Here is a 27,196-nt window from a genome sequence, read left to right on the forward strand (position 1 = left end):
AGCTCAATCTAACGAATATCTTTTGAGAAGTCTTCAAATAGAAGATGATTCAAAGAAAGAATCAAGAGAATAACTTACGAGAAGAATATCATACAAAGAGAAAAGAAATATCGCCGAGAGAAAAGCACATAACAACTCAAGAATAAAAAGAGAATATCTTAAAAGAAAAAGCTTAAGGCTTACTTCACTTGGGGGAGAGGATTTGAGGGAGAGTGAGTGGATGGATTTGAGGGGATTTGAGGATGAATTAGAGGTTATTTATTTGGATGGATTTGAAGGTAAATGGAAGTGGATTTGAAAGTAAAGTTTATAAGAATTAGTGTACAATTTGATTGATGTGACAGATAAAAAAAATTTGTTTAATTGGTAGAAATTGAAGATTACCAAAATGCCCCTAGTTATTAAAGTAATATAAAATGATAATTGTTAATGTTATATTTAATTGTAAAAATGTTTATAAGGAGAAAAAAAATAAAAAATAATTTTTAAAATGTATTGAAATAATTATTTTTAAAATATAAGAGTAATGATTCTTTGAGATACCTAAATTTTTTACATTCTTTTGACATTATTCTTTTTTATTTTTTACTTTCTTCTTTCTTAAAAAAATACAAAAATTTACATTTTTATGACCATTATATCCTTGTGCTTGTGTCAAATAAATGTAAAAGCTTATCATGATACCATTACTCATAAGCTAAATTATCAATTATTTAGTAAATGATAAATTAATTTTAAAACGTATTTTCATAGATTTATAAGAATTACACTCACAAATTAATATAAAAAAATAATGTTAAAATTACACTTATCTGGATCAGTGAGTAAAGGCATGATTTCTTGACTTTGAGAGCCACAGAGAATATTGGAATCAGATCGGAAAGGTAGAATTGTATCGTCTTGGATTACATCATTACATGCAAAATCATTTTGAAAAGGAAAAGAAAAATTCTCTTCTCAGTCTCCACTTACCTAAATTCCCTGCAACACCATTTGAAGTAGAAAAATTGAGAAAGATAGAGTGAAGAGAAAGAAATGGAGAAAATAAAGCAGTGAATGGTGAGTACCAATAGAATAAATATGCACGTGGCATCAATTGGGTCAGGCCCAGTGGTTTTGTTCCTCCACGGCTTCCCGGAACTATGGTACTCGTGGCGACACCGACGCCCCACCCTCCACTTCTTCTTATTCTGCTCTCCACATCGTGGTCTCCACCTCTCTGGGGTCTCTCCGTCGACGTAGCTCACCTCTCATTCCTCAGTTTCTCCCTCGCTGATAATAAGTTCGCCGGCCCCATCCTTCCGCCTCTCTCCTCCCTCTCTGCCCTCCGCTTCCTCAACCTCTCCAACAATGGCTTTAACCAAACCTTTCCCTCGGAGCTATCGCGCCTCCAGAGACTCGAGGTCCTCGACCTCTACAATAACAACAGCACCGTCTCACTCCCTCTGGTCGTCACGCAGATGCTTAACCTCCCTCTGGTCAGTACAAAATTATTCCACAGAATCGAATACATACCACTCTAGAACTGTGAGGGAATAGAATACAGGAAAAAATGGAACCGGATAAACCATGTTTTTACTCTAGGGAATCGAATACAAACATAGGGAAGCGAATACAGGTCCCTTTGTATTTGTTTGTATAACGGAACCGAATATAAATGCTATGTAATCAAATACGTTTCTATTCTTCTTCGTCTTCACCATTCCTCTTCATCTTCTTCATGTTCAAGAACTTTGGAATCAGTTATTTTGACATTAGAATCGAATGTTATTTGCACGTTAATATATTTGGACATGGTATTATAAGATAACTCAAGGATAAATGTGACTTTTTAAGCACAATCCCTCCAAATCTCGATACATTAGCGGGTGATGAAAAAGTTACTCATCCCACAAATCATCTCAAATCAATTTGCGCATATCTTTTAAAACGAACACGCAAATCAGTTTAAATCTTCGCTCGCAAATCTAACTGAATAGTGAAATCCATTCATGTGAACACACCCTAAGTCTAGAAACACTATCAAGCTTCGTTGTAATATAAGCTTACTATTTGTAAGTGGACAGAAAAGAGAGAAAAACACCCAGCGAGTGTACAGACTGAGTTGTATTGAACATATATCCTCTTTGTGAGAGTAATCATGTAATGACTTGTAAGCAATCAGATTGATTGCACATTCTGAAGAGAATTCAAACACTTGTTGATTAACTCAGACAAGTTAAGGATTGATAGACAATGTATCAGGAGATACCAAGATTGTTTAGGGATACCAAGAGTGAGTGAAACTCAACTAGACAATGTATCAGGTTGATACCAAGAGTGTTTGGGGATACTAGGAGTGGTGAATGATGAAGAATATTGCATAACCAAGAGTGGGTGAAACTCAAATAGGCAACGTATCAAGGGATACTAGGATTGTCTAGGGATACCAAAAGTGGTGAGAATACTCAGTTGTAATCTTGTTGAAGATTATAGCGGATCCCTCTAAGAATAGAGGAGACTAGATGTAACTCAGTTTGAGTGAACTAGTATAAAAATATCTGTGCATTTATTGTTTTATTCTCTCTCAAAGCTTCTCTTACAAAACTCGTAGTTGCACTTTCATTACTAATATATAAGCTTCCTATACTTTTATTAAAAAGGAAGTGTTATTCAAACACTGCAGCGAATATCTCTTAACCATTGAATAACATTTGAAAAGAACTCATTGCTTAAATCAATTTCAAAGTCGAGTTTTTAAACAATCTACGTAAAATCTTTCAATCTCGATGAAGGTGTTATATCATACCGGTTGTGATTTTTTTTTTAAATAACATTATTCAACCCCCCTTCTAGTGTTTTTCAGGTACTTCACAAGTTTCCAAGGAACTAGAGCCAATTCAAAGAGAAAATATTTTTCATTCTAGATGTCTCATGAACAACAAGGTTTGTTCTCTAATCATTGACGGAGAAAGTACTGCAAATATTGATATCACAAGGGTGGTAGAAAAGCTTGGCTTCGAAACCTTTCCTATGTCAAGCCCTACAAGCTTACTTGGATAAATAAGGAGAGAGAAATTGATGTTAATAAACATATCCTAATTAACTTTTCCATAGGAAGCTACATGGATGAACTACTTGGTGATGTTGTCCCCAAGGAAGTCACACGTTTATTACTTGGTAGGCCATGACAATTTGATAAACTCACCCTCCATGATGTCCATACTAACAAGTTTTCTTTTTACTTTCATGGGAAGAAAATCACTTTAGCACCTCTATCACCTCAAGAGGTTAATGAGTACCAAACTAAAATGAAAAAAATAAAAAAATAAAAAGAAGAAAAGAAAGAAAAAAAACAAGCTTTCACCAAAGTATTACTTGTCCATTAAAAGAGAGTCTCAAAGCAAGTTGGCCACTCTCCTTCTTATTTTACCTTCCCTCTCCAAACCAAAAAGGAGAGACAAAGCCATAATCACAAAGAGAGGAAAGATAGTTTTCTTAAAGCTAGGGGTTGCTTCTAGAGTAAAGGTTGGGAAAGACCTCATAGGAGGAAAGAGAAATTACTTCCTCAAATGAACTTAAAATCAATCTAGAAGGGCTTTAAAAATTTGTGGTCAAATTCTCTCCAAGAAGGGAAGGATGATGAGCCGCTAACCCCTACTAAGGATGGAGGCACATGCTTAAGGAAGATGAACATGATTAGAAGGGAAGTTTCTTCACCTTTTTTCTTTTATTGGGTTTAGTTTTTATATTGACTTTTTTTTGTTGACTTGAGTTTAGTTGACCTTGTTGACTTGACTTGAGTTAACTTGTCTTTTGTTTAGTTGTTTATTTTGTAGGATAAACTAGGATCATCTTGGAGAAGGATAACACTACTTGTAGTGGAGGAGAGGCTTGGGCTTGAGCCCACATATACCTTGAGTGCCTTTTTGGAAGCATGGAGGAACTTGGAGTTGACCTTCATTTTAGAAGGTCAAAGGTGCCTCATGAGATCCTTGGAGGGTAAGCTAGGTCACGCTCTACCCAAGGTGTCTCTTAAATGACCCATTTTCTAGAATCTTTCTTATTTATTTGCTTATTTCCCCTATTTTATGTTTTTACAAAGAGATCCCTTCCATCACTTATAAAAAAGGTTCTGCTACACTTGTAAAACGATTGAATATTTTAAGTGTTATACATCATATTTTACCACCTTTGTGACTGCTCTCTTAATAGTGTAAGCTTTTTATTAGTCTCATCTTGAGCCTGGAGCTCAAGTGGCACCATCAACCTCTTATATTAAGTATGGTAAGCCTTATGCCCCCTCAAGTGGCGTGCTAACATTACAACCTCATCCCCCTTCTAGTCTTCCATCTTATGTTCCATCTTTCTTCTCTTTTTGTTTAGTGTTATTTTCATTTGACTTTTGACTTCCATTGTGTTTTTTCTTTTAGTTTCATTTAAATGCACCTTTCTTCTTCTCTAGAATCCTTGAAAGTGCACCTTTACATCTAGATAACCTCTTGGATATCGTAAATTATAGTGAGAATCTTCCATGATTTTTTTTCATCATCAACACCATATTTGCTAAAACTAAAATGGGTTTTCATCAATTTCTCACAGTGACACATTGAGTCTAAACCACTACCTCTCTAACAATTCCTCTACTTGCTTCTTCAACTTCACAAACTTGACAAGAACCATTCTATAAGGAGCTATTGACATTGATCTTGCTCAATGCATTAAATTAATAGTGAACTCCACCTCTTTTCAAGGTGGTAGTCCTAACACCTTCTCCGGAACACATCTATAAACTCTTCCACAATTGGGATCCCTCACGTTTGTCCTTCATTGGCCTATTTCAAACAACTCAAAACCATAAAATATTATGCCCCATTTTTCAACTAACTTCACACTTTAAGCACAACCACTGACTCAAAATCTTAAGAATTTCAAGGAGAAATTCTATGTCTTGGTGATGTTAGTGTATGTTTGACATATGAGAGCTCAAAAAAGAGGTATCATGATATACTACCAACCATTCAATTTTTTAAAAGATTAATGGAGCGAAGGAGACAAATGACAGGAGGTATCGTGGACTATTGGTCTTAGACATGAAAGATTAATTAACCACGTGAATAGTAGGGTGATAACCCTTGTGTTTATGACTTTTGAGAGTATAAATACTACTACGAGTGTACACCTATAGTGAGACCTAATGTCAAAGCATGTATCCAGATAATTGAGTCTAGAATTAAGTGTATGTATGTTTTTGTGAGTTTTTAGTACTTTATAAATGGTGATCTAGTATTTGATATGATTAAATAATCTGATGATGTTTTCTTTTGAACTCTATCTTACCTTGTTGTCTTTCGTGTGCTATTTGGTTCTTTTGAGATGATCACTTTATTGGTATAAGCAGAAGAAATAGGTGTTGTAACATCTTTAGCAGATGACCATGACACTAGATAGTTTCTTCTTGATTTTCTAATGGTTTATGTTTAGTTGTTTTAAATATATTTATTATTATGGTTATTTCCTTTTAGATAATTACACTAATATTATATCTATATGGTTGTGATAAATATGTTTTGTTTTATCAAAATTTTATAACACTCTATTTTATCAGTTGTAAGCTGTTAAAATTGAAACCTTATAATAATATTAGGAAACAATTTCAAATTAATATATTATTAATAAAATTTTAACATAAATACAATAAATATTTAATATTTAACTTCTAAAATATTATAATTATTTAACTTCAGAACTTATTTTCATGTTAAAAATTTTCTTACATTTTACCCAAAGAAAGTAATTTATCATCACAAAAACACTACATAAATGTTCACAAAAAAACACATTAATTATATATGCACGACTATTAATTATATATGCACGACTATTAATTATATATGCACGACTATACAGTGAGACAAATTGAGTTTCATCTCTATAGAATTATTATAATTTTTTTTCTTGAACAATATAATTAAGATAACAAAAACACAAAGAAAAATAGAAAAAAAATACTAGATACAAATTGAAAAAAGAATCACATATATGAAATAAAATTTTGCAAAAATTGAATAAATTATAATTTAATTTAACATAAATATTTTACAATTAACTTATACCCTTATAATTTATTTTTTTATATTACTTTTTAATATTATAATATTATATTATAGCAATATGGTTTATTTTTCAATATATAACAAATGATAATGTTGTTTACAAAAAAAATAATAAGCACCAAAAATATATTTCTATGTTAGAATTATTCACTATAAGGTTAGAGAGTTATAAGTAATATAAGAAAGTAATCAGTACTATTGTACTTTTCATTTTTCTTGCACAGTTCAAAAATACACAATTTAAAACTAATATACACTGTACAATTTATTAAATATTTTTTAACTAATAATTTCTTTTATCTATAATTATAAAATGAAATTATTTTTTAAATAATTTTTTATATAATTTTATTCGGCTAACTATTTTTAATTCAAATAATTATTTATAATAAAAAACAATTTCCATAATAAAAATTATTTATTTTTATAAAATTTATTTTACACTTTACTAATATTTTCTATTTTAATAACTAAAAAGTATTTTATAATTTAAATAAATTTTTATTATAGTAAAAGAAGTATAAACATATATATGTTTAATATCGAAATTATTGTTCAAACTTATTAAAATGAATTATATGTAATTATTATTTAATTTCATTGTTTTCTTAAAATAATGTAATTATCTTGATTTAAAAAATATTTATTATCTTAATTAATATATTTTCTTAATATTGAATTAATAATAAAGATTAAAAATTACTATACAACGTTGTAGAGTAAAAAAAACATATATGTAGAGTATAACTTTTTAAATTATAACTAAAAATGTTATTATAAAAATATGATTATTTGAGTCTTATGACTAGTATTAAAAGAATAAAAAGTAAAACAAATAACCAATATCACTAGCCGTGAATAAGGAATAAATATGGAATACAACTAAAGCACAGAAACATAGAATCCAACTCGAGCACAGAAACACAAACAAATACAACCCATAAATCAGAGAACAAGAAGGAAAGAACCCTTTGGTAAACAAGGAGAACCCAGAATCTAACAAGTTTTTCACTTAGACTCTCCTTTATCAATTTCAGTTTTTTTGGCTGTTAACACTTCGAATCGGAGTTTCTTCCTTCTTGATCCATACCCATCATTTCAAAGTGTTTGATTCTCTGTATTTCCTCTCATTCCTCTGATTTTGTTTTCAAATCAATACAAGTTTTTGGGATTTGGATTAGGTTTTATTCGGTGAAGTAGTTTCTTGGGCATGTGGGTATATTTTTTAGGGTTTCATTGGATCGTAACTGGGGCTCTAAACTTCTCGAGTGATTAGGGTTTTCATTGAGACGTGATTGAAAGACAACTGGACTTCACGGGTTGCTTGAAATGGACAGGGACTTTCATCTCTCTGGGAGTTCATATTGCACAGTTCAGCATTTGCATTTGGGGACTCTTTGAGAAACATTTGTATTTTGGGACAGACTACTAAAGATGTTAACAATGTTTTTTTTGAGCATTGTCTATTATTAGTAATTGTGAATGAGTGATCAAGTACAAAGTCATTTGTTCTTCATTTTTGGTGTTTTCTGTTGTCTTTGGTGATATGGTGGCTCACAAGAGTAGAGTATTGAATTTCAGACCATTTGTTTGGTTTCAAGCAATTGAAGCAAATATTTAGCTGGTTTGGTGGCTTTAAGTGAATGTTTTGTTGAAGGTTCATGGAGGAATTTTAAAACTTGAAATGAATGTGGTGACATGGTGCATGGGCATAGTTGCTGGTTTGTTCCCTTCCTGGAACAGTGTTACTGGATTCTAACAGTCTCACACGTAGAATTTTACATTAAGGCTTTTATGCAATGTCGCGCTGTTTTCCATTTCCACCACCAGGATATATAAAGAAGGCTAGAACAGATGGAGTGGATTTGTTAAAAAAGGTAAATATAATTTAACATTCATTAATTAAATTGCATATGCTTTGCTTGAAGAGGAAAGGTCCATCTCAGATAAAGTGACAGACTTCACCCAATTCATATTGTTGTCATTCTTCTAATTCATATCCTTGACAATGTTATATATTTGTTTATTCTAAGTCGTAAAGCTTTTGTTTGAGGCTTTGAATTTGTTTTGCTTGATTTGTTGTATAAAACATTGCTGTTATTTGACCCTTTAGGTATTGAAGCAGAAGAAATAGTATTGGTAGAGATTCTTCATATATATTTGTCTTTTGAAGATTCCTCTAATGTACTTTGTAATACTTGCTGATTTTTTGAAGCCAACATCTTTGAATATCCTTGATCAATGACCTTAAAAATATTATATTTTCAGACCTTTTATTGTCCTTTTTTTGTTCCGGGTGATTTTAATTGATCTAATAATCATTCATGAACCCTTTATTGAATGGTGACAGATTATCTGTCATAAATCTATAACCGAAAATTTTGTTTTGTAATCACATAATATTGGTGAAATTGCGCTACATTTTTTTCCTCAAACATCTAAAAGTGGCCAAAGTTACTTTGTGGTGAAGCCAAGAGGTTGCTACTACAATGATGTGATCAAGATTGGAGTGGTATATTGTTCTTGCATATATTCTTTTAGTTACATCAATTTATGTGACCCTTGAGTTCATGCTTTGTTTGCCTTGATTACATTAAAAAATATTTAAATTTAGGGAAAACTATGATTTTCTTGTGAAATCATCGTACTTGTTATGGATGACAGTAACTTCAGCTTGATTTTTATGTTAGAAAGGAATGGTGGTTAATGTTTTTGTCAATTATCTGCTTTGAATTCTCAATTTGACTGACACTGATCCTGATCAATTTTCTCCCTTATTTTAAATGTTAACATATCAGTCTTCTTGTTAGGTGTTGACTTGCAAAATTGTTAGTCTAGTTTTCCTTTTTCATTGGTATGGTGTATGTTTGACCATATCATGAGATGATTGATTATTCAGCTTGTTTATATATTAGCATTCAGGATTGTAGTTATTTTCAGTGAAGAAGCTAGTACTTGCAAGTTTCTTCTTCTGTACTCTTTTTTCATTGCTAGTTTCATGAAGTGTTGCTCTAGAAAAACAGTGGGTGCCCATGATTGTGTATGTGAGCCCCCTTCCCCTTGTATGCCATGCTTTTCTTCTGAGAAAATTGGCATCCCGTGAGTTCTGCAGTGACTCTGGGCCTTGCTATGGGCAATGACTCTGCATCTTTGGTCCATGTTTTAACTTCTGTTCCCCTTCCCTCATGCCTTTGTTTTCCTTGCTGGACTGGACTTCCACCTACCCAATGTTATCTGGTTATCTGGTGAGATGATGGCTAGTGGCCTTAATTCTCTTTTTATTTGTTTCTTTCTGAGACCCTTTGTTTCTACTTTTTATTGGATTTAGTTGGTAGTAGTGTCTCTCATAGGTAGTTGAGCTTTCCCATAAGCAGGGATTTGAAAATTGAGGTGAAAGAGGAAATAGTAAAGAACAACAATTTTTTCAGGATGATGTTTGAGTATGGAAGCTGAAGCTTTGTAGATCAGCTAGATTTATTGCATTGGATGATTAATTTGAGGGAGTAACTTATGCATGGAACTTACTTTTCTGGATCAAGACTGTTTACCTTGTACTTTTGATTGATAGTTGTTTTAGGTATGATTAATCTTATAAGGTATTGTACGATAGGTATGATTCTATATATTGTTATTTTTTCCTGTATTTCCCGGTTTTCACAGTTGCACCTGACTTTTGGTTTCAACTGTCATAGCTACACTTAAAGTAGCTACAGGGATCAGTATCATTTGCTTCTAAGTCTTAGTTATTGTGTGGTAGTTACAACTGGCATGTCAATCTGTAATACCTACCCTGGGAACAACAGGATCAGTTGCTGTTGCTCCTAACCCTTTAAGTTATGTCATGATAGGAACTGACTTGAACTACATAATTTGAATTGGATATTGCAACTTATAGTTTAGGTGGAGTTCCATCTGTACACAAGTTTTCGATTTGGTGTACCTCTAGAAAACTGTTTTAGGTTGTTTTTCTTTTAAAATAATCTTTAAAATAATTTTAGATTCCTTGAATGAATATTGACTTTAGATTATTTGTGCTGTAGACAAGTTAAATTTAGAATAATACTTTTCTTTAGTTACTGCAAATTAACTGAGAATTATTTTCATAAATCCTTCCATTTGTTATTGAAACCTCAAATGACCTCCCTGCCGTAGACGAAGGTTGTGAAATGATAGACCAACTAGCTTACAGAAGATACAAGACCAGTTCTTGTATTTTCTTTATTAGGAATAATACAGTTCTACCAATATGGGAAGAACCTTAAATTAACAATGGACAATAACCCAGGTCTTCTGAGAGGACCAACTCTCCTAAACTCCCTTTTCCTTCAAAACAACAAAAGACTCCCCTCCAACAACAAACCCGTCAACTATATATAATAGTCCTGTTTAGAACCTATTACAACCACCAGTGGTTATAACTATCTTCTATTGTTTATTTCTCCTAGTATATACTTTACCACTAAACCTATCGATACCCCGCCCTTGAAGATTCATCTTGTCCTCAAGGTGAAAGTCTGGAAATTCTGTGTTGATAGCATCTGCAGATTCCCAGCTATTCTCCATCCCAGGAACTTGTTGCCATCTGAGTAAGACTTCCAATTCACTAGCTGCATTTTTGCATGTATCTATCAACTTTTCTGGAATTGGTTGCCATCTGAGTAAGACTTCTAATTCACTAGCTGCAATTCTGCATTGCTTCTACCTTCTTAGGGTCAGCAGACACCCCTGCACCTGAAATCACATGCCCCAAGTACTCAATGTTACTTTGGCCAAAGCTACACTTCTTTTTGTTGACCTTCAATTGATGATCCTTCAGCAATTTTAAGACTTATGACAAATGCTAAAGATACTCATATAGGGAAGGTCTGTATATCAATATGTAATCCAAAACCACCAACACAAATCTTCTAAGAAAAGGCCTAAGAACCTCGTTCATGAGAGATTGGAATGTCGCAAGAGCACTTGTCAGCCCAAAAGGCATGACAAGGAACTCATAGTGCCCTTTGTGAGTTCGAAAAGCCGTTTTCTCAATGTGCCCTTCCTTCTTTATAATCTAATGGTAACCAAATTTAAGGTCCAGTTTAGAAAATATGGTTGCTCCAGCTAACTCGTCTAATAGCTCCTCAATCATTGGAATTGGAAATTTATTTGGGATAGTCAATTTGTTGAGAGCCCTATAATCCATGCAAAACCTCCACCATCCATCCTTCCTCACCAGGATTCGGACGAATTCCAGCCTTTAACTGATCAGTTTCTTATTTTCATTCTTTTGTTGGTGGGAGTATTTGTAAGGCCTCAGATTAGGAATTGAAGCCCCTTCTAACATGTGAATGGCATGATCTTGCTACCCTTTTGGAGGTAGCCCTTCTAAACTTAGAAAAACTCCTTGTAAGAATTTAACAATTGATCCACTCAGAGCAGTACTCCAGCTGTCCCGTGCCTCCTATTGTATCCCCGTTAAGTATTTCCACCAAGTAGGCCCTTATCACTTTGTTGCTAGTTGGTAATCAACTTCTTGAAGGAAGTGGCAGTGCTAGACAAGGTAGGATCACTGACCACTTTGACTTGATTTCCATTTCCACCAATAGTAAGTCGGGATTTGCTAAAATCTGCCTTCACCTCACCCAAACTCGTCAACCACTCTAACCCCAAAACCACATAAGCTCTTCCAATTTCAAAGATGAAGAATTCTTCACGAATCTTCAAGCCTTGAATCTCCAACACCAAATCTGAACATTTCCCTTGAAATTTCAATTTCCTTCCATCCCCCACCTCTTCCATATACTTAGGAGTGTCTACATATGTCAGCCCACATCTTTCCAACAAATCTTTGGAGAGAAAATTAATGGAAGCCCTGCAGTCTATCATCACAATAACTTGTTCCTCACTAATGCATCCCCAAACCTTCCATGATTTCTTGGTGGTCATACCAGCCAAGGTAAACATAGATAGCTCCATTGTTTTCCCATCTTCCACCTTAATCTCAATATATGTCTGCCTCTTCTTCTGTAACATCTAAAACATAACCCTTTCTTGATTTTGTCCTACATTTCTTCATCAGTCAACCATCTAAAGGTTGATCCTCGCTGTGAACCTTGGTTTCTCCCACTGAATTGTTTATTCTTCGTACATCTTTTCCTTTTTTCGTAGAAGCCATTTGAGAATTTCCCTCTTGCAAAACTCCTAGTCATCCAATTGAATTTGGATGTTGTCACAACCTTATTCTTTACTGAACCCTTTCCTTTGGATAAAACTTTAATTTTATCTTCAACCATTTGGGCTGTCATCATCAGGTCAGCCAAATTTGAGGGTTTATACAGCTTGACTTCAGCGTTGCTCTCTTCCTTTAACCCATTCAAGAATATCCCAATGACATAATATTGATCCATTCCTTTTAACAATCCTGCATATTGCTCAAGTTATTCAACATAATCTTCTACATTTCCTGTCTACTTTATATGGCTGGAAACGTTGCACCACTACTATCCTGAAAGATTCTCATGTGGGATATGGATTGCAAGATTCCCACCATTGGAACCAGTTTAAAGCTTTTCCATCCAAAGTCGCCATCATTGCTTGCATTCTTTCCACGTCAGATACTTATTGCAAATGGAAATATCTGTCCAATCTATTAGTCCAGCCAAAAGCATCTTCCCCTGCACAGATTGGAATATCTAATTTGCACCACCTTGAACCTTCATTTGCTTTCCCATCTTGATCTTTTTCAACTGTCTTTTGGGCCGAAAAGTCATTATTATTAGACCTAGCTATTGAATTGCAGACGATATTTTCCACCACTCCCGATAATACACTAATCAAATTCTCCATTCTTTGAAAATGTTCCATTTGCTCATTTTCCACTTTTAGCCTATCCCATCTATCTTGAATCATGCGTTCCAAAATTTCTAATTTGGACTCCATTCTGGTGTTAACCATACGCGATCACACAGCTACCACAAGGTCAAGAAGGAAGTTCTAAATACCAATTGTTAAACCAATTAGTTTACAGAAGATACAAGACCAGGTCTTATATTTGCTTTATTAGGAATAATACAGTTCTACCGAATGCGTTCCAAAATTTCGAATTTGAACTCTATTCTGGTGTTAACCATATGCCATCACACAGTTATCACAGGGTCAAGAAGGAAGCTCTGAATACCAATTGTTAAACCAATTAGTTTACAGAAGATACAAGACCAGTTCTTATATATGCTTTATTAGGAATAATACAGTTCTACCAATATGGTAAGAACCTTACAATCAACAATGTACAATAACCCAGGTCTTCCGAGAGGACCCAACTCTCCTAAACTCTCTTTTCCTTAAAAACAAAAGACCCCTTCCAACAGCATACCCCTCGACTATATATAATAGTCCTGTTTAGAACCTGTTACAACCACCAGAGGTTGTAACTACCTCCTGCAGTTTATTTCTCCTATTATATACTTTACTGCTAAACCTATCGTGAAAGAAAGGTGAGGAAAATCCAGGTAAGATATTGTGCACAGTTTTTCAAGCTGGTATCTCTGTACATCTTGGGGACATTTATGGATTTTGATATAGAATTCTGGTTTAGGTGTCATTATTTGTACAAACATTTTCCTAAACGGTTCAAATATTTAGAGAATTACAAGTTTTTATTGCTTTACATAGATCAAACCTCCGAGGCTTTGTTCCCATTTTGATTAGAGGCCCTTTGTTGTTGCTAAAGAAATCATGCATGGTAATTGGAGTAAGGAAAAGCATGAATTGGTATGCATCTCTACCCACTCAGTTCATGCAATAAAAGGAAGTAGATTTGGATTTTTTTCACACTGAGCCATGCAACCCCTTCCATTTTTGGAGTGAAAAGACTTAGGTTTCACAATTGATTTAGGCTGCGATTCTTGTTAGAATCGTGATTCAAGCTATTCCAAGTGCAATATGAACAATGCAACACCAATTCGGGAGAACAAACAAGTTTTCCAACAATTGGCATCATGGGGGTTGTGCTGTATCATATCATGCGATACGAATTGTATATTGTGTAATACTTACTGCCATGCTCTTGATTAGATTTTCATATGTTCTATGAGGAAATCGATGTCTCAATACTATAGTGCTTCAAAAGGTCTAGGTAGCATAAGACAACTAAAAGGCATTTATAACCAATTATAATAAAACTGTTGGATAAATTTAGAAAATAAAGAATCCTAGGCAAATTTATGAGAAGAATTAGGAACATGTTCTCTAATAGTTTGTGTAACACTCTCTTCTATTGGTTGATATTTGCTCAAGAGTAGAAAATGGAAAGAGATTTATTAAATAAGATGTGGGACCCACAAAGTCCTGTGATTTATGCATAGACTTTGTTCTCATTTGTTAGACTTTGAATATAGGTTGCTTCTCGAGACTTAGAGGATGAACAAGCAGTTATCCTTGATAGCATTTAAGTTTTCTGGTGGTTCATCTATGGGATATAACTAGACATGTATATATTTATTTGCCAGAGTTTCTTATCTACCATTATAATAAGACCTGTCAGCTGCACTTATCTGTTCTTTTTATTTTAATACAAGGCATGGATTACAAGACATCCGTTAAAAGTGTCATAGCATATCTTGTAATATGTGCCGAAAGCCAAAAGAGAAATAAAATATATATTAGAAGGATCAGCATTTGCATCTAAGAATGAAAGTGCTTCTGTTGGGGGTTTGAGGAATCTAATCATTGAAACTTCTTAATAAGGAAGGCATCACAATGATCTCCTAAAATCTTGAACATTTAGTTGATAGACATTGTGTATTTTATGGACATTGATCTTGTTGTTATTGTCATGGTTTCTTCCTAGGATTTATATGCTTGTCAACAGGCAAGAACCATTTATTTTCTTTTGCATGTTTTGCTTTTGATATATTCTCCTTTCTCTGCTCTTGCATGCAAAGGTTTTGAAAATGTTGTGAAGCCATTGTTGTCATTTCTTTATTTAATTATTGTTTTAATATCTCTTCTCACCATATTACTTGCAGGAGAAGCAGAAAGAGAGAAAACATAAGAAAGATAAGAAGGACAAAGAGAAGAGGGAAAGTAAGGAGAGGAGAGAGAAAGAAGGAAGAGATGGAAAGCATAAGGAAAAGAGGGACAAAAAGGAAAAACGTAGAGAGAAAAAGAAAGATAAGAATAAGGATAAGAACAAAGATAGAGATAAAAGTAAAATCAGTTCTACAGATGACAAAGGTTTTCCAAGACAATCTGAGGGTGTCAATGCTGGTAATATCCATCAAGAGGAAAATAAGCACGATGATAAGAAGGATATCTTGTTTGAGAACAGACTCACCAAACAGTATTCTGGTAACAATGGGGAGAAGGCAACAGAAAGAAATGCTCTGGCTGCAAACATGGAATCAAAGTTCCTCCTGGAGTTGGACCGGAGGAATAGGAATGATGACGGAGGAGCTACCAATCAATCGGTTGATAACTTTACTAATGCAAACCATGGAAAAAATGAGGCAACTGATAGGTTGGTGGCCAAAGGAGGTGGGACCAGGCTTGATGGTAGTGAAAAACCCAAGGATAAAGGCCTTGATGTTAAGAAGATTGATGGAAGAGGAGTACAAGCTGAGGTCCGACCTATTGGAAATTCACCAGCTCAGAATTATGCTGGAAACGTTCATCCTAGAGTTGATGGAATACCCAAACTTCTCGGGAAGTATTTTGAAAAGAATTTGGAAGCAACAGTTGAAGGTAAGGAAAAGGTTAAGGAAAAGAAAGATGAAGCTAGAGAAAAGACAGAAGAGGAAAAGATTAAGGAAAAGAAAGATGAAGGAAAGGAAAAGGTTAAGAAAAAAAAAGATGATAAAAGAAGAGATAAAAGGAAAGATAAAGAGAAGGAGAAGAAAGGGCATGGGAAAAACAAAGATAGGGATAAAGAGAAGAAAAATGAGGAGAAAGACAAGGAGTCTAGTGAACTTAAAACAACAGAGCAAAATAAATTAAAAGAAAGCAACAAAATTGGACTTAAAGATTCAAATTGTTTCTCACAGCTTTCTAGAAACAGCCATGATGATCCTGTTGGTGGGGAAAATCTCAAAAAACGAAAAGACATGGAGTCAAATGGAGTTCCACGTGGTGAGTGTTACTTATGATTAGTCTTATTCGCATTTCTACCCAGTGATCCTGTTGTGTTTAAGATTGTACATAATATTTTTCGGTTGACTCACATGTTATATATACATTTTTTTAAAATTTCTTACAGTTAATGACAGTTTGCCCAATAAGTTTCCAAAATTGTCTTCCTCTCAACCATTCACCAAAAATGGAAGGCCATTGGAACCCTGGCAAATTTCCGTACCAAATGCTTCGGATAGACCGCAAGTGGCCACCGGTGTTAAGGTAGAAAACAAAGAAGGCATGAAAAATGAGATTTTTGAAACTCAGTCATTTTCAGCTTCTTCAAACAAGACTCGCACTGATATTGTGCCAGTTGATTTTATAACTGAAGCTTCTGCAAAGCCATCCCATCCAGACTCCAAGTACCTAAGCCAGGTATATTCCGTACCTAAGGTGGATCATTGGTCTGATTTTGATGATCAAGAATGGCTATTTGACAGCAATGTTTCACCCGAAAGAAAATCTGTGGTGCAATCTTCAGAGGTTGGGGATACACCACAGGTATGGGCCGAAGCTCTGCGCATAGAGTCAGCAGATGTTTTTGCTCTTCCATATGTCATTCCATACTGATTGATTATTTAATTGTCACAATAATTACACGTGCAATCCTCCAATGACTGTCGGAGCAGGAGGAACTGGGGCATGGGCTGAAGATACCAAATTTCTTCATTCATTCTTTTGTTACTTGCATACAGGCAGCAAGTATTGAGTGACTGATTGATTGCTTTGATCTTAAACTGCTTGGATGGTGACTAGAGCCTGACTGATTTGTCTTGATTTTTGACTGATTGGAGGATGAGAAAATCTGTTGCAAGTTGTTTCATGTTCAGTGCATTGCTGCAAACATAGTTGGAAGCGCAGTTCCTATCTTGTGCATCTCAGTAATTTATTTAGCCGACAGTGAGACTTTGTATAGGTTGTGGAGAGAGAGGGGGGATGGGTACAAGGTTGTGCAACTTGTTATTCTATTTGAGCTGAGCTGCTCTTTCTAATCCAGTATCAGAATATTTAAGTGAAACTAGATGTGATCTTTTCAACTCCACCACAATTTTGATTTGTAACATAGAACTCTTATTTACGAAAATATGTATGATAGAGAAGGGAAAAATTTTGCTTTAGCTTTGCAACTATTCTAAACAAAGGACATTGCAACTAGTTGTACCATTTTTTTATGTTTTAGTTCTTAGATTTACAGCATTTTCTTTAAAGTGGGGCCGGAGGTTCATAAACAGGGGCAAGTTACAGGGTGACTACATGCATTCAATTATGGAACATGTCGTACATAGATGAGGAGGATCTATTCAGTTGGAGGTATTCACCTTCTTATCCTAATGATTAAACCTCGTCATTGCACGCCAATCTTGATTCAAAAATTCAACAGCAAAAAGAAGCCATAATCCATGCACGATTAAGTTTGTCATTCTATGTAAAATGCTGGCAATAATTGATTTATCCTTTAAGGTAGTTAAGGGATTATTCCTATTATTTATTCTCTATGTAACATTTTCCACCAATGTCGCCTTACTTGATCTATTTTACCACAATAGTAAAAGAAAAAAATAGGTGAAAAACTAATGGTAGTAAAAACTGTTAAGGCTAACTTAATAAGTTATGTGTTTAGTAAAAGAAGATATAATTAAATATGCTTATACTATATATTTTTATACAATATATATTTTATTGATGAAATGTATTTTGCAGATTTCTTTAATATTATTTTTTAATTAATTTTAAATTTTAAATTCTTATAACATTTTATTTCTAAATTAACTATTCTAATTATATTTATTTTACTTTTAGTTGTTATATTATTTTTCTTACCATATATTTAATATTAATCTTATACGACATTATCATTACTCTTATATAATATCCTATAATACTTTCATTTTTAATTAGATATAAGATATTTAAAATAAATTAGAAATAGTGTCAAAAGCAACTTTAATACTTATATTTCTTCTTTACTATTACTTTAATACAGATCCTTCCTTTCTTCCTTATTTAAATATTAGAGAGTATTTTATAAGTGGTTTTTTTATTTTTTTTAAATTCAAAGTTTCCACATTAGACAAAAACTTGGTTCTTGAAAACCTTATATTCAACCTCATAGAGATCTCGACAAAATCAAGTAAATCTTTCCTTAATCGTGAAAATTGGCTCAAACTAATCAAAAGCAACATTGAAATTTAAATAATAATAATAATAGTCATTTTTTGTCATTGTAAATATCTAATTTAGTAAATATTTAAAATAAAAAAGTTGATTTTAAATAAGAAAAGTAAAAGTAACGAATTCCAGTACTTTGAATAGATGATGAAAACAAAATAATAAAATCATGTCTGGGATAAAAAAAATTAAAAGAATTAACAAATATTTGAAAGATAAAATAAGAAAAATTGTAAAAAAAAAAGACATTTTAATGGTATTTTTTAGTATTACATGCTATTTTACCAAATATTAGTAACACGATCACACATTTTTTTTAGTTATTGAAGAAAAGGTTAGAAAAGTTAAATCACGTGTCAATATGTGTAAGGGTATGATCTTTATATCCTTGAGTAATTAAGCTACATTTCGCGAAAAAGGAAAAGTAAACTTCCAAAAACTTAAAATAGTGGTTCTCTCTGACCTATATGCTACGTACTTGCCACTGAGTCTGTAAAATAATATTTATTGGTGTAAAATATACAAATCAACTAATTGAAAATGGATGGGAAAATGTAGGTTCAAGGATAAGGAAATAAAAATAGTAAACTATATTCTAGTTTTCGAAAAGTACATCTATGAATTCTGTTATGTAGTAGAGATAGCATAACAAAGAATTGTAGTATATTGTTTTGATTTAAAGAAAATCACACGTTATACTTCACCTTGTTATCTAACACCCCAAATTTATGGTATTATTATTTTACTATAAGACTATTAAATGAGAATAATTTTTAATGACAATCAATTTTAAATACTAAAATAATTAGTTACGTCCCAGATTATATAGAAATACAATATAGTAGGTCCACATTTTAATATAAGAGAACAGTTAGGGTAGACTTGCTAATAAGTTGTTAAGCTTATCCAAAATAAACCATAATTTAAAACTTAAACACAGTAGAGTATTTCAAAATGATAAGGAACAACTAAGAGCCCTAACTAGACTAAGCAGCAACATCATCTCCCACCAAAGCCTGCTCTAGAGGCACCTCATCCACATCTGATCACACCTAAGTGGATAATCATTGCAAAAGAAAAACATACCCAAGCAAAACACAACACAAAAGCAAGGGTGAGCTAGATATACAAAAATCATGTTATAACAATCACACACATTATGCAATTAAATACAGATATACTAGACTACACCAACCTAACTTGTTACACTTTACACTTGACTCGTCCGGACTTAGAATGATTGTCGAGCTATGGCGGGTCATGCACTTGTGGTGGCCTCTGCTGCTTTGCAAAGCCATTGCCAATGGGTTTCACCCTACCATACTCACGAGGTTAGTTCGTTATCACTCACCTTAGGCTATACTGGAAGCACCCAAGACTAGGATCTCCTGCTACTACTCACGACATGATTCAATCCTCTCTACTTGAGAATGATTGACCATTGTAGATAACCCTCAAGACTGAGCTACCATGCAAATCATTCTAAACACTAAGGGCACCACCATGAATCTTCTCCTTGAAGATCATGGAATTACGTCCAATAATATAGGGCACCACCATGTAACCTCCCTTTGAGATCCATGGAATTATGTCCAATAACATAAGGCACCACCATGTAACCTCCCTTTGAGATCCATGGAATTACGTCCAATAAGATAAGGCACCACCATGTGACCTCCCTTTAAGATCCATGGAATTACGTCCATCAACCATACTATCACTTTGAAACTTAATTCAAGACATGAACAACCAAATACCATAATATTATCACATTGAATCCAAACATATAACCTAACTGATCATACAATATCTTAGATACTTTTACACCATTCTAATAATCAAAACTTAGTTCAAGGTTATCATAAAACAGGAATAAAAAGAATAAAAACAAGGTTATCACCGACTAACTTATATATTATTTTGTTAAAAAAGAATTATTAGTATCTAGTCTTTACTGTAAATAAAAAAACAATATACTTGGGAATTAAAGTTTAAATTGATATTTAACATTAATTACTAATGTGTTTTTACATTAGTGCAAAAAACATTTTATAGCAACTTTTTATATGTATTATAATTCATCCAGTACAAAAAGTGATGCAATGATATAATTATAAATATTTTAAGATTTTTTATACATGTTCTAGCTCCAACTGATATAGAAAGTTTTCGTAATGGTAAAATGAAAATAAAATAAACATTTTTTATACCAATTCGACCTATAACCGGCATAGAAAATGATGGTTTTTTGGAGCACTACAAAAATTTCATATCAGGCCACTGAGCCTACTCTTTACTTCATATACATCACCATCGTGTTTTAAGAGCAAGGGTTCAGAAACCAGAATTTAAGCAAGCATATAACAATGGCTGGAGGTTGGTCTTTCTGCTTCCGCTTTCTTTCTTATAAATCTGAATATGATTAAATGTGCTTGTTTGAGATATTTAGATTTATCGAATCTTTAGTATGAATTTTTACATTTGGTATCAGAGTTGTTTATCCTCTGCCTTGTCTGGTTCACTCCTCTGCGTATTGTGTTTTTAGTTTTATCAATTGTTTTGAAACTGAATCGAAAGAAGAAAGTTTTTCTGTGAAATTTTCTGTGAAATTTTGGTGCTAAAACCCTCACATATTATTGGGTTCGTGTTTGAATACGCCTTGTTGGAACCATGCTGGAGGTTGAAGATGATTGAAACGATATTTGTTTTTGCGTTTCATTTTGGGCATCTTTCAGAAAAAAAAAATTCTTCTTTATCTGCTGTACGCGCACTGGAGATTTAGGTACACTACTTCTGGTTTTAATTAATAATGTACGCTTCTGGTTTTATCTCCTCTGCCTTGTCCTTTCATTCTGCACACACGGATTGCTTTTCATATATATAAATATATAATATTTTTTGGTTACGTTTTATATTGGATGTTTTTTCTTATTGCTGTTATATGTGTATATATATATATATAATATATATAATATATATAGCACTGGTATACAGGCACTGGTATGCGTGGATATTATACTAACATTAAATATTAGTATAATAATTTTTTAATATTATATATTTATAATATGACTCTTAGATTTTATTTAGATTAAATATAAGAGAGAATTTAATGTTTAGTGATAAATATAATTTTTTAATAATTAGAGAGTAGCCACAACATCTTTAATTAATTAAATTATATTATAAAGATCACTTTATTGAAACATTAATTGTAATTAATTATATATAATGTGATGAAATATACCCACAGGATTTTCCTTACATTTGTATGATTAATTAGGATAAAATATTTATTATAATTCTTAAATTTCCCACAGGAATTAGGAATGTGATATAATTTAATAGTTTTATCATAAGGTTAAATGAGTCTAATTGAGTAAGACTTTAGCCCACAGGCAAGTTTTATGTTAATAGACTTATTGGTAAAGACATGTTTTGCATTGGTAAAACATGACATTTATTTTAGTCTCAAATTATGATAATGAACATGAATATTTTGAATTTGTAGTTTCTCAATCTGTGAATATTTCTGATATCAAGTGTGGTATTCCCGAGTTGAAAGGAGATAATTATAAGATTTGGAAGCAAAGAGTTCTTCTTCATTTAGGCTGGATGGACATAGACTATGCTATTAGAAAACCTGAACCACCGGGTATTACTGAGACTAGCACTTCAGATGCCATTGAACTTTATGAAAAATGGGAGAGGTCAAATTGTCTCTCCGTAACGTTAATAAAAACCAATATTTCCGCTGGAATCCGGGTTCGGTTGATCAGTATGAGAATGTCAAGGATTTACTGAGGGATATTGATGAGCAGTTTACGACATCTGATAAATCTCTTGCCAGCACTCTTATAATGCAGTTTTCATCCTTAAAGCTCACTGAAATTAAGGGAGTGCGTGATCATATCATGCGCATAAGGGACATTGTGGCTCAACTAAAAGCTTTGGAAGTTACCATGTCTGATTCTTTCCTAGTGCACTATATTTTGTGCACTTTGCCTCACCATTATGCTCCCTTTAAAATCTCTTACAACACACATAAGGACAAGTGGTCGATTAATGAATTATTGACCGTGTGCGTTCAAGAAGAAGAAAGGCTATTGATTGAAGAAGGGGAGAAGGTGAACTTGACCACTTCAATTAAGAATAAGAAGAACCAAGTTAATAAGAAGGGAAAGATTCCTGCTCAGTCAGTTATTAAGAAGGAGTCCAGATGTTTCTTTTGTAAAAAGAAGGGACACATGAAGAAGGAATGTCAAAAGTTTAAGGATTGGCTTGAAAAGAAAGGTAATTTGTTTGCTTTTGTCTGTTATGAATCTAATTTGACTAGTTTTAATCATAACACATGGTGGATTGATTCTGGTTCTACAATTCATGTTTCTAATACCTTGCAGGGTATGGAAAACCTAAGGAAACCGATAGGAAGTGAGCAACACATCTATTTAGGAAGCAAGATGAGTTCACATGTTGAAGCCATTGGGACGTGCAATTTAGTTTTAAGCAGTGGTTTTGTTTTATGTTTAGAAAAGACCTTTTATGTTCCTAGTTTTAGCAAGAACTTGATTTTTATTTCACAACTTGCACCTTTGGGTTTTTCCTTTAATTTTATGGATTTTGGTTTTACTTTATTGAATAAATCCAAAGTTATTGGCTTTGGGGAATTATGCGATGGTCTTTACTTTATTAAATTGCAAACAACGCTGCTTATAGTTCTATGCATGTTTCCGCTGGGTTAAAAAGATATGTTATAATGAGGATTCTTCTGTTTTATGGCACCGTAGATTGGGACATATCTCCATTGAGAGAATTAAGGGATTAGTAAATGAAGGAGTACTTAGTACTTTGGATTTTACTGATTTTGAGACTTGCGTGGATTGCATTAAGGGTAAGCAAACTAACAAGTCCAAAAGATGTGCTAAGAGGAGTTCAAGTTTACTAGAAATTATTCATACAGATATTTGTTGTCCGGATATGGACGCAAGTAGTCTAAAATACTTTATCACCTTTATAGATGATTACTCACGATACATGTATCTGTACTTACTTCGTTCTAAGGATGAAGCCTTAGATGCCTTTAAAGTTTTTAAGGTTGAAGTAGAGTTACAATGTGGAAAGAAAATTAAGATTGTGAGATCAGATAGAGGTGGAGATACTACGGTAGATACACGAAGAATGGACAAGCACTTGGTCCATTTGCTAGATTTCTTCAAGAACATGGGATTGTTGCCCAATATACCATGCCTGGCTCTCCAGATCAGAATGGTGTAGCAGAAAGTAGAAATCGAACCTTGATGGATATGGTGAGAAGTATGAGGAGTAATTCAAAACTTCCTCAGTTCTTGTGGACTGAAGCACTTAAGACGGCTGTGTATATAGTAAATCGGGTCCCAACTAAGGCTGTTTTAAAAACACCTTTTGAGTTATTCAAAGGTTGGAAACCTAGTTTACGACATGTACGTGTTTGGGGATGTCCGTCTGAAGTGAGAATTTATAATCCACAAGAGAAGAAATTAGACCCAAGGACTATTAGTGGGTATTTCATTGGATATGCTGAAAGGTCCAAAGGTTAGAGATTTATTGTCCAACTCATAACACTAAGATTGTGGAATCAAGAAATGCAAAGTTTCTTGAAAATGATTTGATTAGTGGGAGTGATTTAAATCAAGACGTTGATCTTGAAAAAGATCACTATGAAGCTCAAACCTCTCAATCAAATGAAAGATTGGTAGTCATTCACGCTCCTTCAGTTCAAAAGCAAATTAGACAGCCAATAATTGAAGTTCCACAAATTGCTGAGAATGATAATATAGATCAAGTTGTTGATGAGGAGCAACAAGTAAATGTTGAACAACCAGTTGAACAACAAGCTTCTCATCAAGATGTTGACACAACATTAAGAAGATCTACTAGAATCAGAAGACCAGCAGTTTCTATCCTGAAACGTTTTCACAAGCCATGAGTTCCGAAGAATCAAAACTATGGTATGATGCCATGAAAGACGAGATGGATTCTATGGCATCCAACAAAGTCTGGGATCTCGTTCAGTTGCCTGATGGTGTAAAATCCATTGGATGTAGATGGGTCTTTAAAACCAAGAAAGACTCAAAAGGCAACATTGAGAGACATAAGGCAAGACTTGTTGCCAAAGGATTCACTCAAAGAGAAGGAATTGACTACACAGAGACCTTTTCTCCTGTATCTAAGAAAGATTCCTTCCGAGTAATTATGGCATTAGTAGCTTATTTTGACTTTGAGTTACATCAAATGGATGTGAAAACAACATTCCTTAATGGTGATCTAGAGGAAGAGGTTTACATGAAACAACCTGAAGGATTCTCTTCTAAAGATAATGAGCACTTGGTATGTAAGCTTAATAAATCCATCTATGGATTAAAACAAGCTTCCCGCCAATGGTATCTAAAATTTCACGATGTTATCACTTCATTCGATTTTGAAGAAAACGTCATGGATCAATGTATATACCAAAAGGTCAATGGGAGTAAGATTTGTTTCCTTGTATTATACGTGGATGATATTTTGCTTGCAACCAACGATAAGGGTTTGCTATATGAAGTGAAACAATTTCTCTCAAAGAACTTTGACATTAAAGATATGGGAGAGGCATCTTATGTCATTGGCATTAAGATCCATAGAGAAAGATCTCGAGGCATTTTGGGTTTGTCTCAAGAGACCTATATCAACAAATTTTTAGAGAGGTTTAACATGAAGAATTGTTCACTAAGTGTAGCTCCCATTGTAAAGGGTGACAAACTTGAATTAAGTCAATGCCCGAAAAATGATCTTGAGTGGGAACAGATGAAAAATATTCCATATGCTTCAGCTGTCGGAAGTCTTATGTATGCTCAAGTTTGTACTAGACCTGACATTGCATTTGTAGTTGGAGTTTTAGGAAGATATCAGAGTAATCCAGGTGTTGACCACTGGAAAGCTGCAAAGAAAATAATGAGATATGTTCAAGGAACAAATGATTTCATGCTCATGTATAGACGAACTGATAATTTGGAAGTGGTAGGCTACTCTGATTCAGACTTTGTTGGTTGTGTTGATACCAAAAAATCTACATCTGGCTATGTTTTCATGCTAGCTTGTGGAGCTGTATCTTGGAGTAGCAAAAAGTAGACCTTGATTGCTACTTCTACTATGGAGGCTGAGTTCGTTTCTTGTTTTGAGGCTACTTCACATGGTGTATGGTTGAAGAGTTTTATATCTGGGCTTAGAGTTGTGGACTCAATTGTTAGGCCACTGAAGTTATATTGTGATAACTCTGCTGCTGTTTTTATGGCTAAGAATAATAAAAGTGGAAGTCGAAGTAAACACATCGATATTAAATATCTAGCCATAAGAGAACGTGTTAAAGAAAAGAAAGTGGTCATTGAGCACGTTAACACCGAGTTGATGATTGTTGATCCTTTAACTAAAGGCATGCCACCAAAGAATTTTAAGGATCATGTAAACACGATGNTTAAAGATTAAAAGAGATATTTTTATTAGAGAAAATCATTATTAGATAATGTTAGATATTTTAAAAGATTACATGAATTTTAAAAATATTTGGTGGTTGATGATATTTTAAAAATTATTTAAGAAAGAATAAGAGAGGAAATCTTAGTGGTTTTAGAGATAAATTGAGAGATTTTACTAAAACTAAAAAAGATAGAGATAGAATAGAACAAGATAAACAGGAAAAGAGTAAATAGGGGTCTGCATTTTGTTATCCTAAAATCAAAAAACGAAAATTAGAAAGATAAGGGAGAAAAAAGACGTTTTCTAGGAGAAAAGAGGAAGAAAGTTGCAGAAAACCTTAGTGCAAGGGAGGATTTGTGGTGTTTTTGAAGTTAGATAAAACTCTAGTATTAGCCAAGGTATGGGAAAGCTTACCATTGTTTATTGTATGTTATGCATTCTCAAGTTACTTGCATGAAAATACTTGTTTGATGTGTGTTATATGATTATGATTATGATTATTTGTTGCTATTTTTGGGCAAGGGTTTATGTGTGCAAGGAAATAAGTTTTTGGTAATATTTGTGATAGGTTTTCCCTATGACTGTATTATGTATGTTTTGTTGGGTTATCCCTACAAAGGGTTTGATGCTAAGAGAGAATAAAGTTATGATGTTTGTGGGTTTCCATGCAAATATATGTTGTAAGTGTTGGGTTATTAAGCCCCCTTCCTATGTGGAGAATAGGCCAAATAATGTGGACCATTATGTCTCACTTTGTTTTAGTGGAGATGGATCAGATTAGTAGGACACACTAGAGTCATTTGATGAGAGGGAAAAACCAAGTATGTGAGAAAGAAATAGAAGAAGTATAACATAAAACCTGCACTGGTGTTTTCATCGTTGTGAAGTCGTTTACCGTTACATCGGGCTTATTTTTGGACAATGGGTTACAAATGTATGGTTCTTCATTATAATCGTTCGGATCGTCAATCGGAGGTCTAGTTTGGGAGAAAACAGCCTCACATCAGCAGTTCTATTTTAGAGAATTTTCATCTTCTTTGTTCTCATTTGTAAGCATTATGCTTAGTTAGTTTGGCTAATTGAAATACCATTTGGTGTTTTTATCGGAGACTTTTTTGTACTCTATTATTGATCAAAGTGAATTTTTCTTTGGTCTGGACGACTTATGGTTTTTACCCTTGCATTAAAGGGTTTTCCACGTTAAAAATTGTTGGTGTCTCTTTGTGTTTTGGATTTTGTTTTTGTTTTATTTGTTTGGTACTCATCGCAGATTCTCACAAGAAAGGGGATTA

The 27,196-nt window shown here is 33.5% G+C and overlaps 2 protein-coding genes across 2 annotated transcripts; both read left to right on the forward strand.

Annotated features, from left to right (window-relative positions):
- Positions 1-6,997: 6,997 nt before the first annotated feature.
- LOC148206574 (uncharacterized) lies at positions 6,998-17,362 on the forward strand. The gene is made up of 3 exons (XM_088104386.1): positions 6,998-7,972; positions 15,104-16,202; positions 16,330-17,362. The coding sequence occupies exons 1-3, from the start codon at positions 7,895-7,897 to the stop codon at positions 16,812-16,814; spliced, it is 1,662 nt and encodes a 553-aa protein (XP_087960512.1). The 5' UTR covers positions 6,998-7,894; the 3' UTR covers positions 16,815-17,362.
- A 3,417-nt stretch (positions 17,363-20,779) lies between these two features.
- On the forward strand, positions 20,780-22,848 carry LOC148206575 (uncharacterized). Its single transcript, XM_088116579.1, has 3 exons — positions 20,780-20,789; positions 21,925-22,706; positions 22,814-22,848. The coding sequence occupies exons 2-3, from the start codon at positions 22,115-22,117 to the stop codon at positions 22,846-22,848; spliced, it is 627 nt and encodes a 208-aa protein (XP_087972705.1). The 5' UTR covers positions 20,780-20,789; positions 21,925-22,114.
- Positions 22,849-27,196: the final 4,348 nt, after the last annotated feature.

This window comes from Vigna umbellata, chromosome 1 (genome assembly GCF_029865625.1).
Source record: "Vigna umbellata cultivar VRB3 chromosome 1, Vumbellata_1.0, whole genome shotgun sequence".
In the NCBI taxonomy this organism is placed as follows: domain Eukaryota; kingdom Viridiplantae; phylum Streptophyta; class Magnoliopsida; order Fabales; family Fabaceae; genus Vigna; species Vigna umbellata.

Excerpts from the sequence above, each read along its gene's own strand:
- LOC148206574 (XM_088104386.1), top strand. The coding sequence starts at position 7,895 with ATGTCGCGCTGTTTTCCATTTCCACCACCAGGATATATAAAGAAGGCT. Across the intron at positions 7,973-15,103 it reads GAGTGGATTTGTTAAAAAAG|GAGAAGCAGAAAGAGAGAAA; the intron begins GTAAATATAATT and ends TATTACTTGCAG. Across the intron at positions 16,203-16,329 it reads GTCAAATGGAGTTCCACGTG|TTAATGACAGTTTGCCCAAT; the intron begins GTGAGTGTTACT and ends AATTTCTTACAG.
- LOC148206575 (XM_088116579.1), top strand. The coding sequence starts at position 22,115 with ATGGGAGAGGTCAAATTGTCTCTCCGTAACGTTAATAAAAACCAATAT. Across the intron at positions 22,707-22,813 it reads GGATTGGCTTGAAAAGAAAG|GGTATGGAAAACCTAAGGAA; the intron begins GTAATTTGTTTG and ends AATACCTTGCAG.